Source organism: Podarcis gaigeae (assembly GCF_964106915.1).
Source record: "Podarcis gaigeae genome assembly, chromosome: 3".
Taxonomy (NCBI): Eukaryota; Metazoa; Chordata; class Lepidosauria; order Squamata; family Lacertidae; genus Podarcis; species Podarcis gaigeae.
The window spans coordinates 9,802,616-9,827,604 of NC_139680.1; the positions used below are offsets into that span (position 1 = coordinate 9,802,616).

At 43.3% G+C, this 24,989-nt stretch overlaps 1 protein-coding gene across 1 annotated transcript; it reads right to left on the bottom strand.

The window, feature by feature from the left end:
• Nucleotides 1-3,741: 3,741 nt before the first annotated feature.
• GZF1 (GDNF inducible zinc finger protein 1) lies at nt 3,742-24,166 on the bottom strand. The gene is made up of 6 exons (XM_083730287.1): nt 24,048-24,166; nt 15,606-16,984; nt 13,271-13,365; nt 12,736-12,903; nt 9,224-9,381; nt 3,742-6,785 (listed from the first exon to the last, which is right to left on the bottom strand). Exons 1-6 carry the CDS (start codon nt 24,063-24,065, stop codon nt 6,435-6,437), a joined length of 2,169 nt encoding a protein of 722 aa, XP_083586413.1. The 5' UTR covers nt 24,066-24,166; the 3' UTR covers nt 3,742-6,434.
• Nucleotides 24,167-24,989: the final 823 nt, after the last annotated feature.

The window sequence follows — 24,989 nt, forward strand, 5'->3', positions numbered from 1 at the left end:
ACACCTTTGATCCATGAGTGTATATATTGTTTATGACACACCGGTAGTCATAAACGAGCTGTATTTTAGACTGCTCTTTCAGGGGGGGTGTGCATGTGCGTGTGTGTGAAATTGTGAGGAATTGTGCGTTTTCAGTCGTGCTGGTGGAAAGCCTGTGGTTTTTTTATATGCCATGTGCATATGTGTGTCTCTGGGCGTGTGCTTTGTAGCATGTAGAACTACCAAAAAAAAAAAAAAAAAAAATCAAGGTTGAAAAACGCTGTCAGCCTTTCCATAGCAGAAGAGCCAGTGTGCTTTTCCAGAGCTGTTCTATAGGTGCAGCTGAATCAAGGGAATGGCATGATTCAATGGGCTTACGGTTGCAGGTAGGGGTGGGGTTTCCCACTGTATAAATTCTCTACAAGCAAAGTGAGCTAGCCAACAGCCTGGGTTAGAATCTTCCTGCCTGCTGGGCTAGGGTTAAAAATAAATAAAATAAATGGCACCCCCTACCGCCTGCAGTGCAGAGAGATGCAGTCTACTCTTACTTGTCTCATTCTGCCCAACCTAGCTTGCTGTATATTTTGCAAAGAGAGAGTGTGTGTGTATATATAGCCTTAGTAATTTGCTACTGGCCTACTTTAGCAGTTCAGCTCAAAAGAGTTCATTGCCACTGACTTTCCCATTAACTGCTACCCTCCTGCTGGGTTGGCTCCAGGCTAGGTTCGTAGAACTTCCTTCCCATTGAAATCAACAGGACTCGATTGAATAAAGACTTGACTTTTCACCTAGATTTCAGGGAGACTTTAGCACAACCAGCCTGGTCTGGATCCACCCCGTTTCTTTCTGCTGGGAAATGGCAGCAAGCTTTCGCCAGATGGCCTTTGGTGGAATGCAGGCATGGCGGTGGATCACCGGTTGCAGGGGGTCAGTGCTGAGTAGCCGATGGCGAGAGGAGAGAGAGGCAGTAATGAACAAGTGTTTTTTGCAAAGGCTATGCATGGTTGTGCAAATACTATATCCGTGGGGTATGTGATGTAGCAACCTGTTGAAGCTCAGCTAGGGCTGCCATATAAATCTGGACACAAAGGTTTTTGAGCTTTTTTGGGGGCAAAGTTGTTGAGATTTGGGGTGGGGGCAGAGTTGCTGAGCTTTCCCCCCGCAAAATCTCCAAAAATATTTTTACCTTTTTTGCGGGGGGGGGGGGGAGGGGAACGCTAAAAAAAAACAATACTTGGGATATGGAACGCCGAGACGCCATTTTCAACAGATGAATATCAGCTATGTCCAGGAAATTCCAGGCATATGGCAGCCCTGAGTTAAGGTTTGGCGCAAATCAGTGCCCAGGTGGGGTTCCCTCCTCCCAGAAAGACCAGCTGTAAATGTAATAAAATATATATGTAGATTTCTATTTTCCTTTCTCAGACAGACCTAATTGTTCTTTAAATTGTGGCACACCCCTTTTTCAACATGTCTCCGAAAACCACACTTTTCAGCTGCTACAGGCTTCCGCGTTCAGGCACTGAACCATCATTTGTCTGTGTTGTGTTACTTGTTCAACTGTGCTTCTACTGGTCCTTGTTCTTGTAAGAGGTTACGGTATTACCGCAAGACACACAAACCCCACACCAGTCTTGTTGTCTTCTGTGGGGCTTACTTTAAGTAAATGGCTCTCGTTCTGTGTGGGTAATATGCACACAAAAGCAAGTTCCTCCGACTATTCAGAGCAGATCAAAATGCTGCCACACGAGGAACCTTCTTGTTCCTGTCCCCATCCACACCCCATAGCTTCCCACGCTGTCTGTGCATTTAGTCGACAATCACATGGTCGGTGTAGTCAATTTTGTAGTGTCAGTCACTGGTTGGGTGGCCAGTGGAGAGGTCTGCAGCTCCAACCCCTTCTCCCCAACCTGTGATTGATGCTAAGCCCATCAATTGTCTGCCTGATGGTGTGCAGAGAATTGACTCTTGGCACTGGCCCAGCTTTCCAGGCTCGTGGTTTTCAGCTGCAGCTTCCTCTGTCTAGCTCAAGAAATGTTTCAAACGAAATTCCCCTCTGTTGCTTTAATCATCACAAGACTTCCCGCGATGGTAAGGAGCTATTTCCGATTTACCTGTATGTAAACATAGACCAACGGCCATCGTATGTTCATACGTACTATTGTGGTTTAGGAATCTATGAAACTATAGTGAATGTGTAACAGAAGATTCATTCATCGCTGATGTTGTAGAGGCGCTGTAGGGTTGCTTTGTTTTGTAACAAGATGCAGAGAAATGGCAAAGCTTTGTCTTGTCTTTGCACTCGACTCAACAGCTGCAAAATACTACCATAATGTCTGCAGCCACCAGGGGTCTGGGTTTGGTCCTTAACTGACAGGGGCTGTGGCTGGATATGAGGCTTTCGGCTTTTTGCGTTGCTGTTTTATCATGAGAATAGTCATTAAAGAGTGTGTTGCCCACTGTAACAACAAAATGTGTGTGTTTTTATTCAGCCCCAACACCTGCCCAGTGAGTTTTCACCAGGGGGTACAAAACAGAAAAGATTTATGTCCTTTATATCAGGGTTGGCGAACCTGTACCCACCCCTATTTACATTATAGAAGTTAGCTTTGGTGATCTGAAGTGTGATGTTTGTGACAGACTTATAGGTAAAGGTAAAGGGACCCCTGACCATTAGGTCCAGTCGTGGCAGACTCTGGGGTTGCGGCGCTCATCTCGCTTTATTGGCCAAGGGAGCCGGCGTACAGCTTCCGGGTCATGTGGCCAGCATGACTAAGCCGCTTCTGGCGAACCAGAGCAACACACGGAAACGCCGTTTACCTTCCCGCCGGAGCAGTACCTATTTATCTACTTGCACTCTGACGTGCTTTCGAACTGCTAGGTTGGCAGGAGCAGGGACCGAGCAACGGGAGCTCACCCCGTCGCAGGGATTTGAACTGCTGACCTTCTGATCGGCAAGTCCTAGGCTGTGTGGTTTAACCCACAGCGCCACCCGCGTAAAAAGTAAAAGTAAGGTAAAGGACCTCTGGACGGTTAAGTGCAGTCAAAGGTGACTATGGGGCTGCGGCACTCATCTCGCTTTCAGTACAAGGGAGCCAGTGTTTGTCCACAGCTTGCCGGGGCATGAGGCCAGCATGACTAAACTGGTGCAATGGGACACAGTGACAGAAGCCAGAGAGCATGGAAACACCGTTTACCTTCCCGCCGCAGTGGTACCAATTTATCTACTTGCACTGGTGTGCTTTCAGACTGCTAGGTTGGCAGGAGCTGGGACAGAGCAACGGGAGCTCACCCCATCGCAATGCTTGAATGGGTAAGACCTTGTAGAACTGGTACAGATGTTTAGGATTACTCTTCAACCTTTACAAACTTTTCCAGTTGATGACACACTTTTTGGACATGCATCATTTCATGACACAGTAATTCAGTTTTACTAGCAAACTGGAGGTTAAACTAGGCCCTTACCATCCCTGGGAGGAGCTTGAGGAGTGTTTGTGCAACACACTTACACAAGCAGCCAACACACTAACCTGTCGCGACACAGAGTTTGGAAAGCTCTGCAGTTTAGCTAATCCATATTGATCCTGCTTCCGCGCACCTATATATACTGCATTATGTATTTATGTATCTTAATGGGGCTGAAATAGATCAGTTAAATACCTGCCTCATCACACATTGCTCACTCCTGGATCACAGTAGAGAGATCATGATAGTCTTCAAGTGTGTTTTCTCTCCCCAAAAAGAGTCACAACAAAGATAGTACTATTTGAAAAAAATCTTTTAATGGGGTTTACCAGTTCATACAAGTGAACCCACTTTCACATCTCTGTAGAGTAAAAATAAAAATCCCAACCTATATTTACTAACATAAGGATTTAAATATTTACTACAAATTCTTCTGTAATTGGTCGTTAAAATTCTAACGTCAAAATGGAGCACATGGATTACAAAATAAATATTTAAATATAAGCTCTTCCAGTCTTCCTAAAAAAGACCCCTTTTAGTGAATTAAAATAAACAAGGAGTAAATGGTAAAAAAAAAACTCGTACTAAGGGGTTTTACAAACAAAACAAAACTGATACACAGTTGGACTGATCTTTTATTGCATTGAAAGCAGGATCCTAAGTCACCTGTTTGTGATACTTGTACCAAAGTTAGCCTAGATCTTTTCCCCCTCCGGGTGATTTTGAACAAAAATCATTCATTTTTTTTAATGAAAGGGGAAAAAGCTTTAGAAAAGGCCAAGCGTGAATCCAGAGTATAACTTTGCTAAAATGTACAGCAACATGAAAAGGATCAGATCTTCTATAGGAGTAAATCAGCCTTGAAGAGTAAGTGACCCAAAGCACTTTACACTGATAAACTGAGTCCATCGTTACCTTGAGAAATAATTTGCTGTTACATACTTGGATTACTTTTCTGAAACAAGTCTCTTCCTTTGGAAATAACTGTACTTTGTCACTACTAATATTGCAAATGGGTGGAGGGCCAATCCTACAGGTAAGCCAGAGCAGGGAATACCATGACTTAAAAGGATCTGTTAAGCTCAGGCTTAATATACCATTGCAATCAATCTTGAAAAGGAAAAATGCATCAAAATGAATCCATGAAGAGAGTGAAATCACAGCAGTTTGAAAGAAGTAGTTAACATTCTCAGTTGTGTTTTATAAAACCAAGTCCGGTTATAACACTGTCTAAGCTAAAACACACTGAACTTGATTTTATCTCAGGACACAGAGAGTGGTTGAAAAACTGATCCCATTAGCCAGTGCTTTAACGGGCTGGGTGACATATACATAAATTACAATTACTCCTAACAGTTGCACTAGCAAGTTCTGCTGGAATCCAGTGGAATGTCGGAACTTAAATAAGTTTGGGATTTGGCACTTCATTTTTCCTGAATTTAAAAGTAAGAAGGCACAGTATTGATGTGTTTTTAGCAAAAACAAATTAATTCTTCACCTCCTTCAACCCTATGATAAGGAAAACAACATTTTAAAAGAAACATGTATTTCTTAAAATTTTGGCAGTTGCTTCATTTTGACTTCCAACTATGTCCGCTAAAAGTGTACTCTCTTTTCATGCAACACATTTTGCAAAACCTTTAGAAGCTGAACTTGGAAATCTCAAGGAGCTCCTAGCCATTACTCTGAATGCCAGTTCAGGTTATAATTTTAATTTTCCAGTACATTGTGTAGCCTTTGGGACAAACATTATAGCAAATAGAAAAACAAGAAGCGTACTCACCCAGATAATGAAACCGTTGCCAGAAACCTGAACAAAGAATATTTTACCAGCTGTAGCACAAAGAGGAAGAGGACTGAGGAGTGACAACAGGTGACCTGCAGTCCCGCATTCATTACTTTGGAGCAATTTGTTGTAGAAGTACGCTGCCAATAAATTTATAAAGTGACAGAACTCTTTGTCTCGTGGCCAGCACACAACCTCCATATGTGGGGCACTGGGATCACAAGAGGCTGGGAAAAATACTAAGGTCCTCTGGGCAATGAAGAGCAATTTAGAAATGCAACACTTTGTGAAGGTCCTATCTGTACAGGGAATGTATGGAAATGGGGGTATATCTATAACAGAAGTTGAAGATGCATGTGTGGCTTTGGGTGTGTGTGCATATGACAGAATAGATTGGTGAGACCATTAAAAGACAGCGAGTTTGTAGGTGGGGCTGAGGAGACAGGAAGGAGTAGAGAGAAAAGGTTCACCATGTACTTAGAGTAACTTTAAAAAGCTTGTGAAATCCCTCCACAAATTCTGAACAAAATCCAGCAACACTACTCTGAAATCCACTTCAAAGCTGTGTAGAACAATCTATCTGACAAAGTACGGATTTAGCATAAGAACTGCAGTGGAGCTCCAGCACTTTTACCAACCTGGTTTTCCAAACATTTCCCAAAATAACTTATTCAAGAGCTTGAAAGAGCAGGGTCAGGCATGCCCCAATGTTTAAAAACAACACAGCACCAGAATTTATTAAAACTGCATTTCATATTGGGCCCAGAGAGATTGTGCTACACGATCTCACGTTTGTTTCCATACAATGTAAAATCAGTGTCGATTAAGAGATTTGAAACAACACCAGCACAGAATGAGTCTCCTTTCAGAGGGAAAACAATCTCTCCAAAGAAACCATTCTGCTGAAGGAAAGGAAAAATCTGGATTAAAACTTCGCTTTCTTGCCCTGACTCTGTAATCTGAAATCTACTTCAAAATTACAAAGACAGCATACGAAAGAGAGAATAATTTTCTCTTTAACAAACGGGATGAGAGAAAATCCTTCAGTTGAAAGACAACTCGAGAAGTAATGGTTTTCAGAGAATCTAGGATATTAAGATCATCCATAGTAACCCTTTCTTCTTCTTTACATGGATCATGGATACTGTGTACTACAGTATTTCAGAGATCATCCGCAGCTGGAGTTTCTTCTTTGTAGCAATTGCTATTCTATAGTCACCAAGGTGTAAAGTGGAGGCTGAAATGAGTCAGTCTGGGTGTGCAGCACTGTGAGATCATGCAAAGTTGTAGCTACGGAGGTTTCCGGAGACCCTGCAGCGCCCTTTGATTTGCAGTCTGACACTGCGGACGTTCCATTTTCATGCAGTGCAGTCATATTTCCTTGGATGGCCGTCAGACCCTGATAGTGCCCGTTTTCAGAGAACGACAGCAGCTTCTCGGAAATTTTGGAACGAGCCACGTTATAGTCTGCCTCTGTTTTATGATCCTCATCCTTCTTAGACGCTCCTTCAACAACCACAAGGAAAGACTTCCATGGTGTGTTTTTATCATGAATCTGGGGGGGGGGGACCACAAACATGCAAAATTCACCACTGGCACACATTACAGTCTACAGCACCTTCAATTTGCCCTGAAATCTGATTATTCTTCCTCTTATTTATTTAATTTCAATACCGCCCTATACCCAAAGGTCTCAGGGCGGTTCACATAAAATATCAAATACATAAAATCAAAACAACAACAATAACCCAATAACCCTTTCCCCCCCCAAAGAGCCAGCATTTTAAAAAAAGGTATAAGATGTAGAATCATGGGTAGACAAACTAAGGCCCAGGGGCTGGATCCGGCCCAACTGCCTTCTAAATCTGGCCCATGGACAGTCCGGGAATCAGTGTGTTTTTAGATGAGTAGAATGTGTCCTTTTATTTAAAATGCAACTCTGGGTTATTTGTGGGGCCTACCTGGTGTTTTTACACGAGTAGAATGTGTGCTTTTATTTAAAATGCAACTTTGGGTTATTTGTGGGGCATAGGATTTCGTCCATATTTTTTCCCCAAAATGTAGTCCGGCATCCCACAAGGTCCAAGGGACAGTGGACCGGCCCCCTGCTGAAAAAGTTTGCTGACCCTTGATGTAGATCAAGTCAGGCAAAGGCCTGGTTAAAAAGGAACATTTTTGTCTGGCGCCTAAAGATGTATAGTGAAGGCACCAGGCAAACCTCCCTGGGGAGAGCGTTCCATAGACGGGGAGCCATTAAGAGAAGGCCCATTTTCATGTTGCCACCCTCCGGACCTCTCAAGGAGGAGGCACACAAAGAAGGGCCTCAGAAGATGATCTCAGGGTCTGGGTAGGTTCATATGGAAAGAGGCAGTGCTTGAGGTATTGTGGTCCTGAGCCGCTTCTCAAACTGCTGTCTAAGCATTCAGAGCCCACACTGCACAGGACTCAGGCAGGGAGGCAGCTGCCTCTGCAACTCCAACAAAGTTGGGAGGCATTTCAGACTTATTTTATTTTTGTTTATTTTATCTAAAACTGCACATGCCATTTCTTGGTCTGCTATAGCATAAAAAAAAGGTAAAGGTAAAGGGACCCCTGACCATTAGGTCCAGTCATGGCCGATTCTGGGGTTGCGGCGCTCATCTCACTTTATTGGCCAAGGGAGCCAGCATACAGCTTCCGGGTCATGTGGGCAGCATGACTAAGCCGCTTCTGGCGAACCAGAGCAGCGCACAGAAACGCAGCCGTTTACCTTCCCGCCGGAGCGGTACCTATTTATCTACTTGCACTTTGACATGCTTTCAAACTGCTAGGTTGGCAGGAGCAGGGACCGAGCAACGGGAGCTCACCCCGTTGCGGGGATTCGAACCGCCGACCTTCTGGCTGGCAAGTCCTAGGCTCTGTGGTTTAACCCACAGTGCCACCTGCGTCCCTCCCTATAGCATTATAGGACCCTTGCAAATTCATATTCAGCAATGAGGGGAAACCCAGCCAAATGGGCGGGGTACAAATAAATTATTATAATTATAAATTGTTATTATTATTACTAGCTCCAACAATCTAAACCTGTTTCTCTTATGAACAATGGCTGGGAGCAATTAAAATGTAGGCAGAATAGAGGATTTAGCCTTCCCAAGTTATGAAGTAGTGAGGGATTTTTTTAAAAAAAATACAAGTACAAGAAGAGTTCATAATAAGATCAAAAATACAAGACCAAACCTGCATTTTCTCATTATATATTAGTAATTTGTTTTCACTGTTTAATAAAGGCAAGGAACAGCTTTTGGGCTTTCTGGCTGCACAAATTAGAGTGTACAACTGAGGCCCTAATAGGAATCACTTCCTAGTGGCTTGAGTACCATGGAAAAACTGACACGCAGATGGGCAAGTACCACAGGCATGTTCAGGTATTTGCTTGAAAGTGTCAATGCTGAAACTCTGCAGGGGCACAGAGGCCAAGGCATTCATGAAATCTGAGTTGGCAGCCATCTCCAACACCCCATACTCAATAATTCAATTCTTAAATGCAGGAAAATGGGAACGTCCCTAGTTTAGGATTAGCCAAAGAACGTTTCTGCTCACTCCCTATGCATAAAACAGCCAGCATCTACGGCTCTAATTCAGGCTTCCTCAAACTCGGCCCTCCAGATGTTTTGAGACTACAATTCCCATCATCCCTGACCACTGGTCCTGCTAGCTGGGGATCATGGGAGTTGTAGGCCAAAAACATCTGGAGGGCCAAGTTTGAGGAAGCCTGCTCTGTGGGGTTTACACAATGTTTTCCATCTCTGCCAGTAACTACACCATTTACATCAGGGATAGAGAACCTCTGGCCTTCTAGGTGCTGTGGGACTCAAACCATTCACCAGCTGCATCCAGCATGACCCAACAGCCTGGGATGATGGGAGCTGTAGTCAGCAACATCTGGAGGGTCAAACCTGCCGCATCCTTAAGTTATGTGGCTTGTTAGGAAACAGAAAATCAAAATTTCCTTACAGAAGTGTGCCGCCGAAGAGTAGATTTGTCGGTAAATGTCCGGCCACAAGCGTTGCACATGAACGGTTTCTCCCCTGTGTGAATCCGATGATGGCGTTGCAGGGCATTGAGCTGGGTGAACTGTTTGCCGCACTGATCACAACAGTAGGGACGCTCACCTAGAAGCAGGGCACATGGTTACTATTGCTATTTGACTGCATGCAAAAGGGCTGCTCTTGCAGACTCTGACAGCGACCAAGTGAAGGAAGAAACCACTAAGGAGCACCTGCAAGATCTCCACCTTTGTAGCTGCACCAAATACAACTTAAGATCAGCCAGAATACAATGACCTCAAGAGTACAAGTCAGAACTTCTGATGATAGGAATGGTGTCATAAACTTCAATTGTGTATTCCCAACTTAACACTGAACTGAGCTGAAAATGGGATAAAATATTTTCATGCTTATATATTAATAAAAGCACTTCTGGAATCAATTATGCTTTGTTTTTTAAATCTATCTACACCAAACATAAAGAAGGCTGATCGCCGAAGAATTGATGCTTCTGAATTATGGTGCTGGAGGAGACTCTTGAGAGTCCCATGGACTGCAAGAAGATCAAACCTATCCATTCTGAAGGAAATCAGCCCTGAGTGCTCACTGGAAGGACAGATCCTGAAGCTGAGGCTCCAATACTTGGGCCACCTCATGAGAAGAGAAGACTCCCTGGAAAAGACCCTGATGTTGGGAAAGATGGAGGGCACAAGGAGAAGGGGTGACAGAGGACGAGATGGTTGGACAGTGTTCTCGAAGCTACCAGCATGAGTTTGACCAAACTGTGGGAGGCAGTGGAAGACAGGAGTGCCTGGTGTGCTCTGGTCCATGGGGTCACGACTAAACGACTAAACAACAACAACACACCAAACAGACAGTTATTCTGTCCTCCAGCAGAAATTACCGTCAGATACGTTTGTAAAATGAACGGCATTATTATACTTTATTTGTGAAGTGCCTGTGGGACTGTTCAAAACACATAGGACGACAAGCCCCACTGAGCAGGGTTACAGTCTAAATTAAACTAAAAATAACGCTAGAAATTTAGAGGTCAAGAATGATTAAGCATAGGCCTGCTAAGATAAATTAGTATGCTGTGCTTTTAAAAAAGGAGAATGAACTACACAAACATTAGCTAGAGAGTTCCATAGTTAAGGAGCAATAAAGGGGAAAAAAGCACAACACAGAATAGAATAGAGAAAGACACAGGGTTTAACAACCAACAGGGGACAAAATGGAAAAATCAGAGATGAAAAATAAACAGGAGGTAGAGAAGGAATACATTTGAAAGTAGGTAAAAGAAATCATAAAGAGGAAAATGTAGCAAGAGAAAACAAAAGCAGAGAAATATTAATATTAACCTGGAAGGAAAAGAAAGAGGGAGATGGAATATGAAAACAAACAAAAGGCTTAAGCTAAGAATAGGAAAGACCAACTAAAAAGTCATTATGATGGTAGACGCAAATAGCTCAAGGAAAGAACTATTTTCACCAGAGCTGAAAGCACTAACTGGAAAGAAATCTTTAATTACTAATCGCGATCCTAACTGCATTAGCAACATGCAGAATAACGTCCAATCCTCTCTTATTCCTATTGTAAAGATGAAGACCTGACATAGAGGGTTTCAGTGTGGCCTCAGGAACTCCCAGACTTGGGATTTTAAAGTATAGGTCAAAGGCCAACATACAACTCACTGGTGCAGGCGGGTTTCCCCAGGTATGACCAACAGTCCTCAAAAACATGAAATGAATTCGAGTCTGCAAGGCACTTTGGAAGAGGCTGAAGCTGGTTTATGTAGGATCTGAACGTCGTCGTTAGATACCAGTTTCTAACTGGACGCTGGCACGGAAGCCTTGCTTAGGAAAGGCCCAAGAATAACACGACATGGGCATGGCTAAAGCAGGAACCTTCCTGCAGGCTGGCGACCTGGCAAACAGAAACTTGGATGTCCTTACTTTGATCAGAGAAGGCCAGGGCAGAGGAATAATCGGAAAGCACAATGATGTAATCGGAAGCATTTCTGAACTGCTTAACATTTTAAAAAAGTGGAACACAAAAATGCAATATCCTAAAGAGAGAGACACTGTTTTACTGTCTTTATGTCTGTATTTTGAAAAACAGTACAGTTTTTACCTTGGATCCCGAACGCTGCAAAACCGGAAGTGAATGCTCCGGTTTTCGAACGTTCTTTGGAACCTGAACATCCGACGCGGCTTCCGATTGGCTGCAGGAGCTTCCTGCAGCCAATCAGAAGCTGCGCCTTGGTTTCCAAATGATTCCGTTTGACTTCCGAGGTACCACTGTAATTCCGTAATAACATGTTCCAATATTTTACAGATTAGGAAAAGCCGGGGGGAAAGATATGTCTTTAGAAGACATCTGGAACAACTGCTGCATGATGTATCACATATGGCAGAGGGATGGGCTTTCAAGAGTGCAGGGACAATGGTGGAAAATGCTCATTTTCAGGTCACCCCCACTCCCGGTAATATACTCGAAGGTGCTGTGCCAAAGAGTAAATTTTCCTCAGGAAAGAATTGGGTGGGGAAGTCAAAGCTAAACACGGCAAACCAACTGGAGGAAACAGAGTTTAGTGACAAGATTACTAAAGGTGCGGAGAGTTAGCAACGTCTCCTTAGTGATGAAACACCTGACCAAAAAACAAATCTGAGTGCAAGAGAATGACTGAGCCAGGGGGTGTATTTCAGCAGAGATCTGTTATAATCCTTTCTCGAATCAGCTTTTGCCATATGTTTTATAAAACAGAATCACCAGCGAAACTAAACGTTTGTACAGTGGTACCTGAGGTTACATACGCTTCAGGTTACAGACTCCGCTAACCCAGAAATAGTGCTTCAGGTTAAGAACTTTGCTTCAGGATAAGAACAGAAATCGTGCTCTGGTGGTGCGGCAGCAACAGAAGGCCCCATTAGCTAAAGTGGTGCTTCAGGTTAAGAACAGTTTCAGGTTAAGTACGGACCTCCGGAACGAATTAAGTACTTAACCCGAGGTACCACTGTATACAGTGAACTGGTAAGAGCCTCTCTTTTTAAAGTTAAAGGTAAAGGGACCCCTGACCATTAGGTCCAGTCGTGACAGAACTGGGTTGCGGCGCTCATCTTGCTTTATTGGCCGAGGGAGCCGGTGTACAGCTTCCGGGACATGTGGCCAGCATGACTAAGCCGCTTCTGGCGAACCAGAGCAGCGCATGGAAACGCCGTCTACCTTCCCGCCAGAGTGGTACCTATTTATCTACTTGCACTTTGACGTGCTTTCGAACTGCTAGGTTGGCAGGAGCAGGGACCGAGCAACGGGAGCTCACCCTGTTGCAGGGATTCAAACCACCGACCTTCTGATCGGCAAGTCCTAGGCTCTGTGGTTTAACCCACAGCACCACCCGCGTCCCTTTAGTTCACACCAAAATTTTGCAAACAGGAGGCTCCCTGTCCCGCCCTCAGCTTGACCCTTTTGCCTTCCTACCTGTATGAACCTTTATGTGCTGATACAGTGAATTCCTCTGTGCAAATGTTCGGAAGCAAACTTCACATTTAAATGGCTTGGACCCCGTGTGGATTCGGTTGTGGTGTTTCAGATACTCCTTAGAGGCAAAGCTCTTCCCACACGTTTCACACATGAAAGGTCGTTCCCCTAGAGGACACAATAAAGGTGAAGAGGTTAGTTTAAGCCACTAACAATAAGATTTGGAACAAGGATATGGATCGAGAGAGTAAAGATACACTTCAACCAAACAGTGCATTGGCAGTTTTAACTCTTCCCTCACCTCTTTTTAACAGCTACAGGTCCAGCAATAATTGTCTAAGGAGATGCATTGCACCAGTGGAGCATCACAGAATAAACCTGCAACACTTTGGAGCGAAGACAGAAACTGCGCACCTGTCCCAAATTACTTGCTCTTTGGGATCAATGTGGCCAAACTCTCAGATGTACAGGAAATCAGGCACTCTGAGTGAAAGAGTACAAAGGAACAACAACAAAAAAAGCAATACTTTCATACCTGTGTGGCATCTTTTATGATAGATCAGCATGTGATTCTGCGTGAATTTTGCTCCACAATCGCCACAAACGAAAGGCTTTTCACCAGTATGGATTCTGAAATGAGAAAATAATACAAATCAACACAACTACAGCACTACATCATAGTCTCTTGTTCTGCTTCTTCTAACTAGTGGGGGGACTTTCTTTCTTTAGGTTGTCTTTGCCTATCCATGGATGCGACTTTTTCTCTCTCCCCTCCCCGCCGAAAGCCAAGTGCACAGCATATGCTAGTGTATGGGGCTCCCAGCTGAACAAAAGCAGTCTCCTGCATGTTTGCTGTCTTTTGGCCCCAGCCAGCAATAATGGTAAGGCAATGGCAAGTAAGGTAAAACAGAAGCAGAACCAAAAAAATTAGATGCTTTAAAACCGAAAAGCTGCAATTTTCAGATACTATTTGTACTTACTTATACTAAAGAATGTATTTTTTTCTTGTTTTGTGTAAAGCTACCTGCAATCTTAAATCAACAGGAATGACAACATATTTCCAGTAAAACTGGATCCCCCGGGGTGGGGAGAGGGATCCAAAAGTGTTTCCCTGGATCACAAATATTTTGGCTTTCAAAACCGTGTGTGCAGAGGAGAGAGATGTTTTGCTTGTGGATGCTTTAGAACAGTTACCTTTTGGATTTCATTCCCTCAACTTAAAACACTAACACATATAAAATTAATCACAAGCTATGTCCTTACCTGCACACCCTGGTTTTTTTTCCTGCTGGGACCAAACACTGCTCTACAATGGTTGATATTCCTGGCTCCTCAAGGAGGCAGAAGAATTCTTCAACATACCTAAAGATGGGGTAGTGATCGCCCTCCCTCTACAAGCCCATACAGTTTTTACAAAACATACCACTAAAAATATTACTGTTGCATGATGCACGATAACAATGAAGGAGCTTCCCAAATATCTGAACTAAGAATTGAACCTGAAGTATCTAGGGGCCCTGCAAGCCCATAGTTTCTTTTCTGTGTTTTATAGAGACTACCCAACCCATAGATACACACACACAAAAGATATTTTACAGCAGTTTCTATCTAAAAAGAAAGGTAAGTCATAGGGAAGGACTCAATTCCTCACTCTGCAGGTTTCAAAAGCTGTTCCACAGTGGGGAGAATTGAAAGCAGTGAAAGCCCATCTAGTGAACAATAACAGAATCAAAGAATTCAAAGTCCTTGTCTTGCAAAGAAGTGCCACTTCTACTACCGGAGATTTGAGACCGCAAAGGTCCCTGTGGCTCTTTCCTTGATGTTGCAGGGCATTGAAAGTAGCCCTGAGAAAGCTTCAGGAGACCTTTGGCTTTCATCAAGAGAAAATATTTCCCCATGACATTGCCAGCTGAAGAACACACATGCTGTTGAATTTTTCACGGGGCAAAATGACCCATCAACAGCGATGAAGTTTTGCTGTCAAGCCTATCACAAAAAGTTTCAGAAGATGAGTGGGAGAAAGAGAGGTACTGTCTGGAACCAAAGGATTATGCTACTGTTTGTGCTCAAGTAACACCTGAAACAATGACTGCAGAATTCAGTTTCAATTCTCAGAACTTGCCACCTCCCATTGAATTTGAATGCTCTATATGTGGAGGTAGAAAACATTCAAGTTACCATTATTATTCCCAAGGACTCATATCATGAAGCACTGTAATGTGTTTTATCCAAATTAGCTGGCAAAAGTCAGACTGGAATGTTTGAAGTCTTTTTTGCCACTTGTTTTAACTACAATTCTGAGTATCGGTGTGATGCAATCAAGACTATAAACTTCCCCAGTTCTCCTATAAAGGCTTAATTTACTCCCAACTCTTTTAAAGGCAATTCAATAGGAGCCTGAGCCTGTGGTTTGGTGCCATCTGCACGACAGTCTCAAACTTTTTCTTCAAAAGCAAAGAGCAAACACTACCAAACATTTCACGAGCACCGTATTTTTCGCTCTATAAGACGCACCAGACCAAAAGACGCAAATAGTTTTTGGAGGAGGAAAACAAGAAAAAAAATATTCTGAATCTCAGAAGCCAGAACAGCAAGAGGGATTGCTGCGCAGTGAAAGCAGCGATCCCTCTTGCTCTTCTGGCTTTTGGAATAGCTGCGCAGCTTGAATTCGCTCCATAAGACGCACACACATTTCCCCTTACTTTTTAGGAGGGGAAAAGTGAGCCTTATAGAGCAAAAAATACGGTAAACTCTACTCATAAAACCCTGCTTTCTTATTTGACCACCGGCAAGCAGCCTTGGAGGAACGCTACCTTTTCCTTTCTTTGCCCAGAGATTTAACTAATAAGGCCAGTTAAGTGTGTTCATACCTCATGTGTGTTTTAAGTGCCGAAGGCTGAGAAAACTTAGCCTCACACTCTGTGCACCCATAAGGCTTGTCGCCTGTATGTGTCCTTTCATGAAGCCGCAAGGCCGTTTTGGAGCTCAAACCCTTTCCACATTGTAGGCAGTGATGACGTTCCCCACCACCCTCATGAACCTGCAGAATGTGCCTCTTGACGTCCTTCTTCCTCTTGAACTTCTTACCACAGAGCTCGCAAGGGAAGTGGCGCTCGCTGCTGTGGACGTGGCGCTCGTGGCTTTTGAGGTTGCACCGGTTGGCAAAAGTCTGGCTGCAGGTTTCGCAACGGTAAATAACTTCGGCCGCGATCCCGTGGCTGTGTCTGATGTGCTTCAGAAAGCTCTTCTCGTACAGGAACTCTCTCTCGCAGGTGCTACAGGTAAAGTTGCCGCCACGGTTCTTTTTATCGTCCTCCAATTTGGTCAGGTTTTCCTCCAGGTCGTCGGCGCCATCGCACCCTTTGCTTTCAGATTTCACAACGCTCACCACTTGTCCTTTCTCCTCTGCGTCTTCATCTTTCTTCTCCTCCCCTTCCTTGTGGATGCCGTGGTCTTTGGAGAGCCGACTCTCCTCGGCCACAGCCTCCGCGTACTTTTGCTGCTCTCGAAGGCGCCTCGTGTACTTTTTCTTGGGGATCTCCACAAACACCTTCCGGCCAGCAAGTCTTCCGCTGGCTCTCCTGATCTTGGCGCAGGACGCCTTCAAGGCTTCTTTCTTCTTGTCTAACTTCTCCTTTAATTTAGCGGCGGGAGCCTCAAGGCCCTCGCCGTCCCTGGGTCTGCCGAGAGGAGAATCCGCAACACGGTCCGTGTTGTCCCCCGGCGTCTCAGTGACTGCCCTTGGCTCAAGCAAGCTGCCTGGCTGGGAACCGCCGTCCTCCGCTGCGTCCTGCGACTCGGAAAAATTCTGCAACTCCAACAACACCGATTCGAGCATCTGCTTCTTCAGCTGAAAGCAGGTTTCCGACAAGTCCAAGCACTTTAGCTTCTCAGCCATTTCCAGCATGCGTTGAACCCGATCTTCTTCTACCTCTACCCTGGCAGTATATACAAACTCAAGAAAAGATGCAAAGTCCGCTACCTGGACCTCGTTCAAGAGTACATTTGTCCTTAGTCCGTCCATGCACTTTTCACTGAGAAACACCTCTTTAAAAAACTTGCTGGTTGCCGCCAGGACAGCTTTGTGAGCAACAAAGTCTGCCTTGACCCCTTGATATTCCACGCTGACAGTCACATCACAAAGGTGTCCTAGGAGACGCAGCTGCTGCATTTCATTTAGAAGGTTGATGGGTGAGGATTTGGATTCCAAGAGAACAGCATTACTGGGCATCTTCTTCCTTTCCGAAACCTATGAAGAACATAACCGCACGTTAATTGCCTGCCGGGAAAAGGATATCAAAGGTAATGGGAAATGAATATCCTAATTATCATTTAAATGACAAAATAATCCTGCTCTGTAAAAACTATAAAGCACAAAGAACTCTCTCCATTACTGTAAGCTAGACTGTGTGGATCTAGCATTTTTCATTAATAGCAAGAGTTCAAAAATGTTGGCATAATAGGCAGGTTTTTTATTTAGTTAGTTCTATTTTATTATATATATTATACTACTTACTGTAATAAACATAAGCAGTTTACATAAAAACACAACGACCTTCAGTAATACAGTGGTACCTCGGGTTACATACGCTTCAGGTTACATACGCTTCAGGTTACATACGCTTCAGGTTACAGACTCCGCTAACCCAGAAATAGTACCTCGGGTTAAGAACTTTGCTTCAGGATAAGAACAGAAATTGTGCAGCGACAGTGCAGCGGCAGCAGGAGGCCCCATTAGCTAAAGTGGTGCTTCAGGTTAAGAACAGTTTCAGGTTAAGAACAGACCTCCGGAATGAATTAAGTACTTAACCAGAGGTATCACTGTACAGTTAAACCTCGGTTCCCAAGCGCCTGTTATCGTACGTTCCGGCTCCCAAATGCCGAAAACCCGGAAGTAACTGCTCTGGTTTTTGAAAGATTTTTGGAAACCGAATGTCCGATGCCGCTTCCGTTTTGAGTTTCTCTATTGTATTGAGGCTTCTGCTTTCAGTTTTTGAACATTTCGGAAGTCAAATCGTCTTCCGAAATGGATTACATTTGACAACCAAGGCTTGACCGTATTTCTAGCAGGGTGGGGGAAGCTTTCGGCCTTTTCTACCCAACCCTCCCCCATGTCCCTGCTAATGAAAAATAGTAATATTTTAGCCTCTTATATATTTGGAAGGAAAGATATTCAGTTTTTTCTGATCCTTTAGCAAGGGTCCATAACTTCTGATTTTACTTGTTAGCCACTGAGTCCTCGTTTTGCAGAGTTCTGTGGCCAATGCAGAGAACCCGGGGAAGGAGAGGGCGGTTTTACTAATACGCCGGGGGCCCCCCCCTTCCCCTTCCTATTGCTCTCTAGTGCAGGTCCTCCATGCAAAAGCCAACATGCAGGAGAGAAAGAATCTCTCCTTGCTTCCCCATTCTCTTTTTTTTTATTAGTCCTTTTTTATTGAGTTTCAATTAAATCATCAAAAAAACCAAAAGAAACGACAAAAAGCAACACAACAGTTTCAGAAAAAGAAATAAAGACAAGAAAGAAAAAATATTCATACATAATCCAAAGGAAAAAAGCATCAATTTCTGTTACAGTTCTTTATCTTATTCTTTAAATCTTTATATCTTTATATCCTTAGGTATTTAGATCTTTCTTCTACGCACCTATTGACTTCCTTCCCTCCTGATTTCGGGCTTCTTGATAAAAAGAATTTTTTTCTTTTCTTTTCTGCAGCTAATAATTATTGATGGTTTACGCATTGTAAGATTTATATCAGACCAGCTATAGTTTTTAAATTTCTGTAATTTCCTTCAATATATACCATAAATTTATTCCAATCACTAATAAACTTTGTATTTTTTTGGTTTCTAATTTTTTGCGTCATTTTTGCTATTTCAACATATTCAAATAATTTTGTTTGCCAATCTCTGACCGTTGGAATATTCGAACTTTTCCAATTTTGTGCAATTAGTATCCTGGCCGCTGCTGTCGAATATTGAAATAATGTCTTATCTTCTTTTTTAATTTCGTCCCCGATAATTCCTAATAAAAAGGCCTCTGGTCTTTTAGGAAAGGTGTATTTAAATATTTTTTTTAACTCATTGTAAATCAAATCCCAGAATTTCTTCATTTCTTCGCACGTCCACCACATATGGTAGAAATTGCCTTCTTTGATTTTACACTTCCAGCAGGCCTTATTTCCTGTTTTGTACATTTTCCCTAATTTTACTGGTGTAATATACCACCTATACATCATCTTTTAAAAATTTTCTCTGAGTGTGACGCAAGCCGTGAATTTCATTCCATTTCTCCATAGTTTTGACCACTTTTCATATTCTATATTATATCCCAGGTCCATTGCCCATTTTGTCATGACCTCCTTTATTTCTTCGTCTTTAGTGTCCCATTCCAATAATATATCATACATTTTGGATAATAACTTGGTTTTGCCTTCAATTATTTCTATCTGGAATTTGGATTTTTTTTCACTCATCCCTACTTTTTTATCTTCCATCCACATTGCATTTATTTGATGATATTGTAGCCAGCCTGTTAATTTTTCTTTCAGCTCCTCATATGTTCTCAATTTCCAGCCGTTTTCTGATCATATCAGTAGTTCTTCCCCATTCTCTGTGAATGTAAGAAACACATTTTCTCTTGCAAAGAAAGCTCCAACAGCACCCCACTTCTACCTCCTGCAAAAACCCAACATTAAGCAGAAGAGAAAACAGCACAGCACTCTGCTGAGAATTCACTCCAAAAGGAGGGTACCTTTTATCATATGTGGTGGACCTGTCCCAAAGTGAAAGACTTCTGGGAGAAGATTTATAATGAGTTGGGAAAAATGTTGAAATATACATTTGTTAAGAGACCAGAGGCCTTTCTTCTTGGAATAATAGGTTTGGAATTGCCCCAAAAAGATGTTAGACTGTTTTTGTATGCCACAACTGCAGCTCGAATTTTATTAGCCATAAATTGGAAAACAGAGGAAACAGTGGAGGAATTTGCAGATGAAGATGATGGACTTTTCGGAGCTAGCCAACCTGACCAGTAGAATCCGTGACCAGAAGGAGGAGCAGAAAGAAATTCAAAGACTATTTATCTAAATATGCTAAGATAAATTAAATAGAAACACTTGCAAAATAACAGATAGGCTAAGGATTTAAATATGTGAAATTACAAAACAATATGTTTAAAGTTAAGATGAAAAGAGACAAAAATGTTAAGGAGTAAGTTAATTTTATGAGAAACTGTTTTGGAAAACTGTTACAATGATATATAATGGAATTCAGTCAAGGGAATTTGAGGATGTCATTTAACTATGATATTAACATTGGACTAAGTTTAGTTATGATTTGTGTTTGTTTGTTTGTTTGTTTGTTTAAAAATGTGGAAAATCAATAACATTTTTGAAAAAAAAGAAAGAGAGAGAGAATTCACTCCACTGCCTTCTCTGCAGTGGCATGCCAACCATGGAATGTCCCTCCCATGAGAAGGACACATAGAACCAATGCAATATTGGGTTTCAGCGCCAGGCAAAAACTTTTTTATATGCCAAGGCATTTTAGATTATTATATTTTTAGATGGTTGACTAGCTTTATCCCTCTATTTTTGCCGCATTGTTACGTCTGTGTTATTCATTTCTGGATAAAGTGCAATTTATACATTTTTAATATAAAGCAATTAATGTAGGGATTTCAGACTTGCTAATCAGTTAAAAATACATTTCAATCTTCATAGTCCACTGATGCATTTTATATTTACAAATCGAGAGCACTTACTTGGGATCTCTAAATAATTAACATATAGCTAATCTCTGTTCTGCGATCTTGAAGGCACTCCTGCTTAAGAACGTAAATAAGCTCATGCTATATTCTTAGCAAGACTATCAGCAAGCAATACAGATGAGCCACATTTTAACTTCTGCTCCAATACAAGCACATCCAGTAGAATGAAAAAAGCATCAATATTATGTTCAGAAGCACAGAAGAAGGCTAAATAAAGGTACAATTTAGAGCATGCAATAACAGCATGTTGTTAGCTTTTAGGATGATTTTGTGTTTTTATTGGTTTGCTGTTAGTTGCCCTGAGCAATGTAAAGGCATTAGGAGGGATGGGTATAAATCTGCTAATAAATAATAATAAAACTTTCAGCTGAGCTTCTTATCCTTCGCTTTTAATTGACTTCATGCTTCTAGGCACCCTGTTTCAGCTGTCAGTTTTACATCGGTGTTATTGTGTCAACCACACATGCCAATTCCCTATTCAAAGAAATAACTAGGTCTTCAGTAAAGCAGCTGGTCATAGCAGCCGAAGTTATCTGTAGGGTTGATATGAAGCCAGCAGGATCCATCAGCTGTTGGGGGAAGAGCCACTTAACATGCTGGCTAACAAAGAATGAGTCACCAGTAACAAAGGAGACATCATTAATTCCCTCCCCCATCACCTCCTTCCTAACCATTGTAGAAATCATATCAGTGTGTGGCCTCCTTTGCTTATTTGGCCAAAAACACTGTGGAACTGTCATGACAGCCATAGAAGTCCTGAGATGCAGCAATTAGGTAACTTCGGTGCTCCTGACATGGTAAAACAAGAGACACATGCAATGCACACCTTGGCTTAAGAAATAAAGCAATGCATCTAGTAAATGCTACCTTGCCTTTGGAATCCACATAAATGATCAGTCGTGTATTTTTGTCTTTGATAATCTCAGTGGCACTTTTTTTCCATCTCTGGACAGCGGTTCTGTTGGAATATCTACCGTGGTGCACCAAACTAAGAATCAAAAATCCATTCCATCTTTATTTGTATCATGGGGTGGGGCAATTGCTCAAGATACTTATACCTCCTGAAATTTCATCCATAGCAGTCTGGCTGTTTCTTAAAAGACAAAAAATGAAGATCACAGAGCCATGTTCACACCCTGAAGGATATGTTGTTGAGACTGCACTAATGATAGAATTGTGGCTATTAAAAGGAGGCAGAGTTTTCTCTAGATTAGTGGATCATGAGCTTATTTTTTTCCACAGATCACTAGAGGGTGGGGTTTCTCAGTGGACTGCTTAATAAACATTTTTTGTTCTATAAATCAAAACACATACCTAACTCAGCTTGTATTTTAATAATTGTAGTCTTGCCTTTCTAATGTGATGGATAAAGAAATATAAAACATATTCCTTCAGCTACCGGTACCATAGTCAAAGCTATTATGAAAAAATCACAGGCCCTGGATGAGGGCCCTGTTTTAAAACCAGACCATGGTCAAATGGGGGAGAAATCAGTGCACAGCCAAGTACGGATATTCCCAACTGTTCCGCCACCTTTCTGCAGACCAGCTGAATAGATCTTGTAGACCACCAGTCATCTAAGGAAAACTGTTTCAGCACCTCTGTTCTAGGTAAGGCAGGCTGGAGCTGACACTGATAACTACTGAAGTTAAACATACTAGCAGTGACAAAATTTTAACTAAACCTCTTCCCCTGCCAGCCAGCATTTGAATATCTTCCCCCGCCTCCGATCCTGATAGCTTCCTGTTCACTACAGGATTTTCCACCCTGGCTAATGTTAGAAATTAGCCAGATGCCAAATGTGCTTTGCGACTGGCACGGGTCCAACTGCAACCAGTTGGAGATCTCTGGATGCCAGTTTGGCGACTGACATCTCCATCTGGCTGGCCCCTCCAACTTTCTTAAGCAGATACGCAGAAGAGCTTATTTGTTGCCTTTTCCTCCAAACAGTACATGCTTTACCCTCCTCAGTTAATTCCTACAGGGACCCTGTGAAGTAGGTTAAGATACTGTGACTGACCCAAGGTGCGCTTCATGACTGAGTGGGGATTTGAACCCCAATCTCCCAGGTCCTAGTCTGACACTCAAACCACTAGACCACACTGGCTTCCTAGAGTACTTCTGCTATGGGACAGCCATATAAATTAAGTGGTAAATAAATATGGGGAAAGCAAAATGTCACTTAAGAGAAGGATCTCAAATATTTTCCTTGAATTTGTTTTACTCTAGAATGTTTTATCTGACGTTTCAATGTGTTGCAAACACCTTTCAGATTTTTCTTTAAAATACATAAGGGTATAGAAATAAAATACCAGTAATCATCATAACAAACTCCATTGGTGGTGGGGAAATGGCACGTAGACATACCATTGTGGCTACCGTCACCTAGGTTTGAAGTGCCGTTTGGTGATTAGCTTATATACCTGAGTTTCTGGGACGCGGGGGGCGCTGTGTGTTAAACCACAGAGCCTAGGACTTGCAGATCAGAAGGCCGGCGGTTCAAATCCCCGCGACGGGGTGAGCTCCCGTTGCTCGGTCCCTGCTCCTGCCAACCTAGCAGTTCGAAAGCACGTCAAAGTGCAAGTAGATAAATAGGTACCACTCCGGCGGGAAGGTAAACGGCGTTTCGGTGTACTGCTCTGGTTCACCAGAAACGGCTTAGTCATGCTGGCCACATGACCCGGAAGCTGTACGCCGGCTCCCTCGGCCAATAAAGCGAGATGAGCGCCGCAACCCCACAGTCAGTCACGACTGGACCTAATGGTCAGGGGTACCTTTACCTTTACCTGAGTGTTCCCACCTCATGCTGTACAAATAGCAAAATTGATTCCCTTAGAAATATCATGTTTCATGATCTTTCAATTTCTGTTTTTCCTATTTTCTTTGGGGTGCATATAATTTTTAAAAATCTGTAACCTGCCCTGGGGTCAGGGAAGCCAGGGTATAATTAAATACATGATAACCATATATAGGGACACGGGTGGCGCCACAATGCTAGAGTCGGTCACGACTGGACCTAATGGTCAGGGGTCCCTTTACCTTTAACCATATAAGAAAGCTGCCTTTCAAGTTGATGGATGGATTTTTAACAAAAGCTACCCCGTCTTTCCTCCTGATCCTCAGATCCCCCCCCCCTCCTCCTTGGGAAACACCCTACCTGGCCAAACCACCATCACCCTCCCCCCACCTTGGCTCACCTGGCCCCCACCCCTCCCTTGCAACGCATCCTATAGCCACCCAGGGGTCGTGCCCCCAAACCCCACTCCCGGCCTCCCCACCCACCATAGCCAAGCCATGCCTTCAGACCCCTTTGAAGCATCCCACAGGGACGTGGTCGGTCGGTTGGGGGGGTCAACACTTCCCTTCCTCCCCCCACCCCACAAGTCACCCACACTCTCTCCCCACGGGGCTGTGCTGCTGCTGCTGCCCCCCGAGCCCAGGCACGACCCCCTTCTTTTTCCCCTAGGGACCACCCCTCCCCACGCCGGCAGGCCGGGTTCAAAGTCTTTCTCCACACCCCCCAACCCTCCCCATAGGCACCGACCTGGCCGCTCAGCGCCATCTTCCACGGCGGGTCAGGGCGACGCCGAGAGGAGGCGGAGCGAGGGGGAACGCCAGGCGGGCAGGAAGGGAAGGGGAGGCGGACGCGGTTGCCGGGGGGAAGGCTTTGCGCGGGGCACCGCGGAGGGATGAGGCGGGGACACCTCTGGTTGGTGTTCGCTCTAGGAAAAAGGCCTTTGGAGGCCGAGATGGGGCAGAAAGAGGAGGCGGGGACAGGATTGGGGGAGGTTTGGGAAACGGAGGCAGAGGAGAGATATTGCGGGATTGTGGGGGGGAGAGAATAATAATAATAATGCAGCTCAAACTGATAAATAAAATAATGATAATGCAGCTAAAACGGATATAATACAAAATAAAATAAATAATAATGATCCAGTTAAAACCAATATAATAAAAATAATGACCCAGCTAATATCAATAAACTATAATAATAATAATAATAATAATAATAATACAGCTAAACCCAATATAATATAATAATAATCCAGTTACAACCAATATAATAAAAATAATAATGATCCAGCTAAAAGCAATACAGTGGTACCTTGGGTTACATATGCTTCAGGTTACAGACTCTGCTAACCCAGAAATAGTACCTCGGGTTAAGAACTTTGCTTTAGGATGAGAACAGAAATTGTATGGCGGTGCAGCGGCAGTGAGAGGCCCCATTAGCTAAAGTTGTGCTTCAGGTTAAGAACAGTTTCAGGTTAAGAAAGGACCTCCGGAACGAATTAAGTTCTTACCCGAGGTACCACTGTAAACTACAGTGTAAACTACAGTGGTACCTCAGGATGCGAACGGGATCCATTCTGGAGCCTCATTGGCATCCTGAATGAAACGTAAGACGTGATTGCGCGTGCACGGGTCGCGTTTTGCTGCTTCCGCGCACGTGCGTGATGTCATTTTGAGCGTCTGCACATGTGCA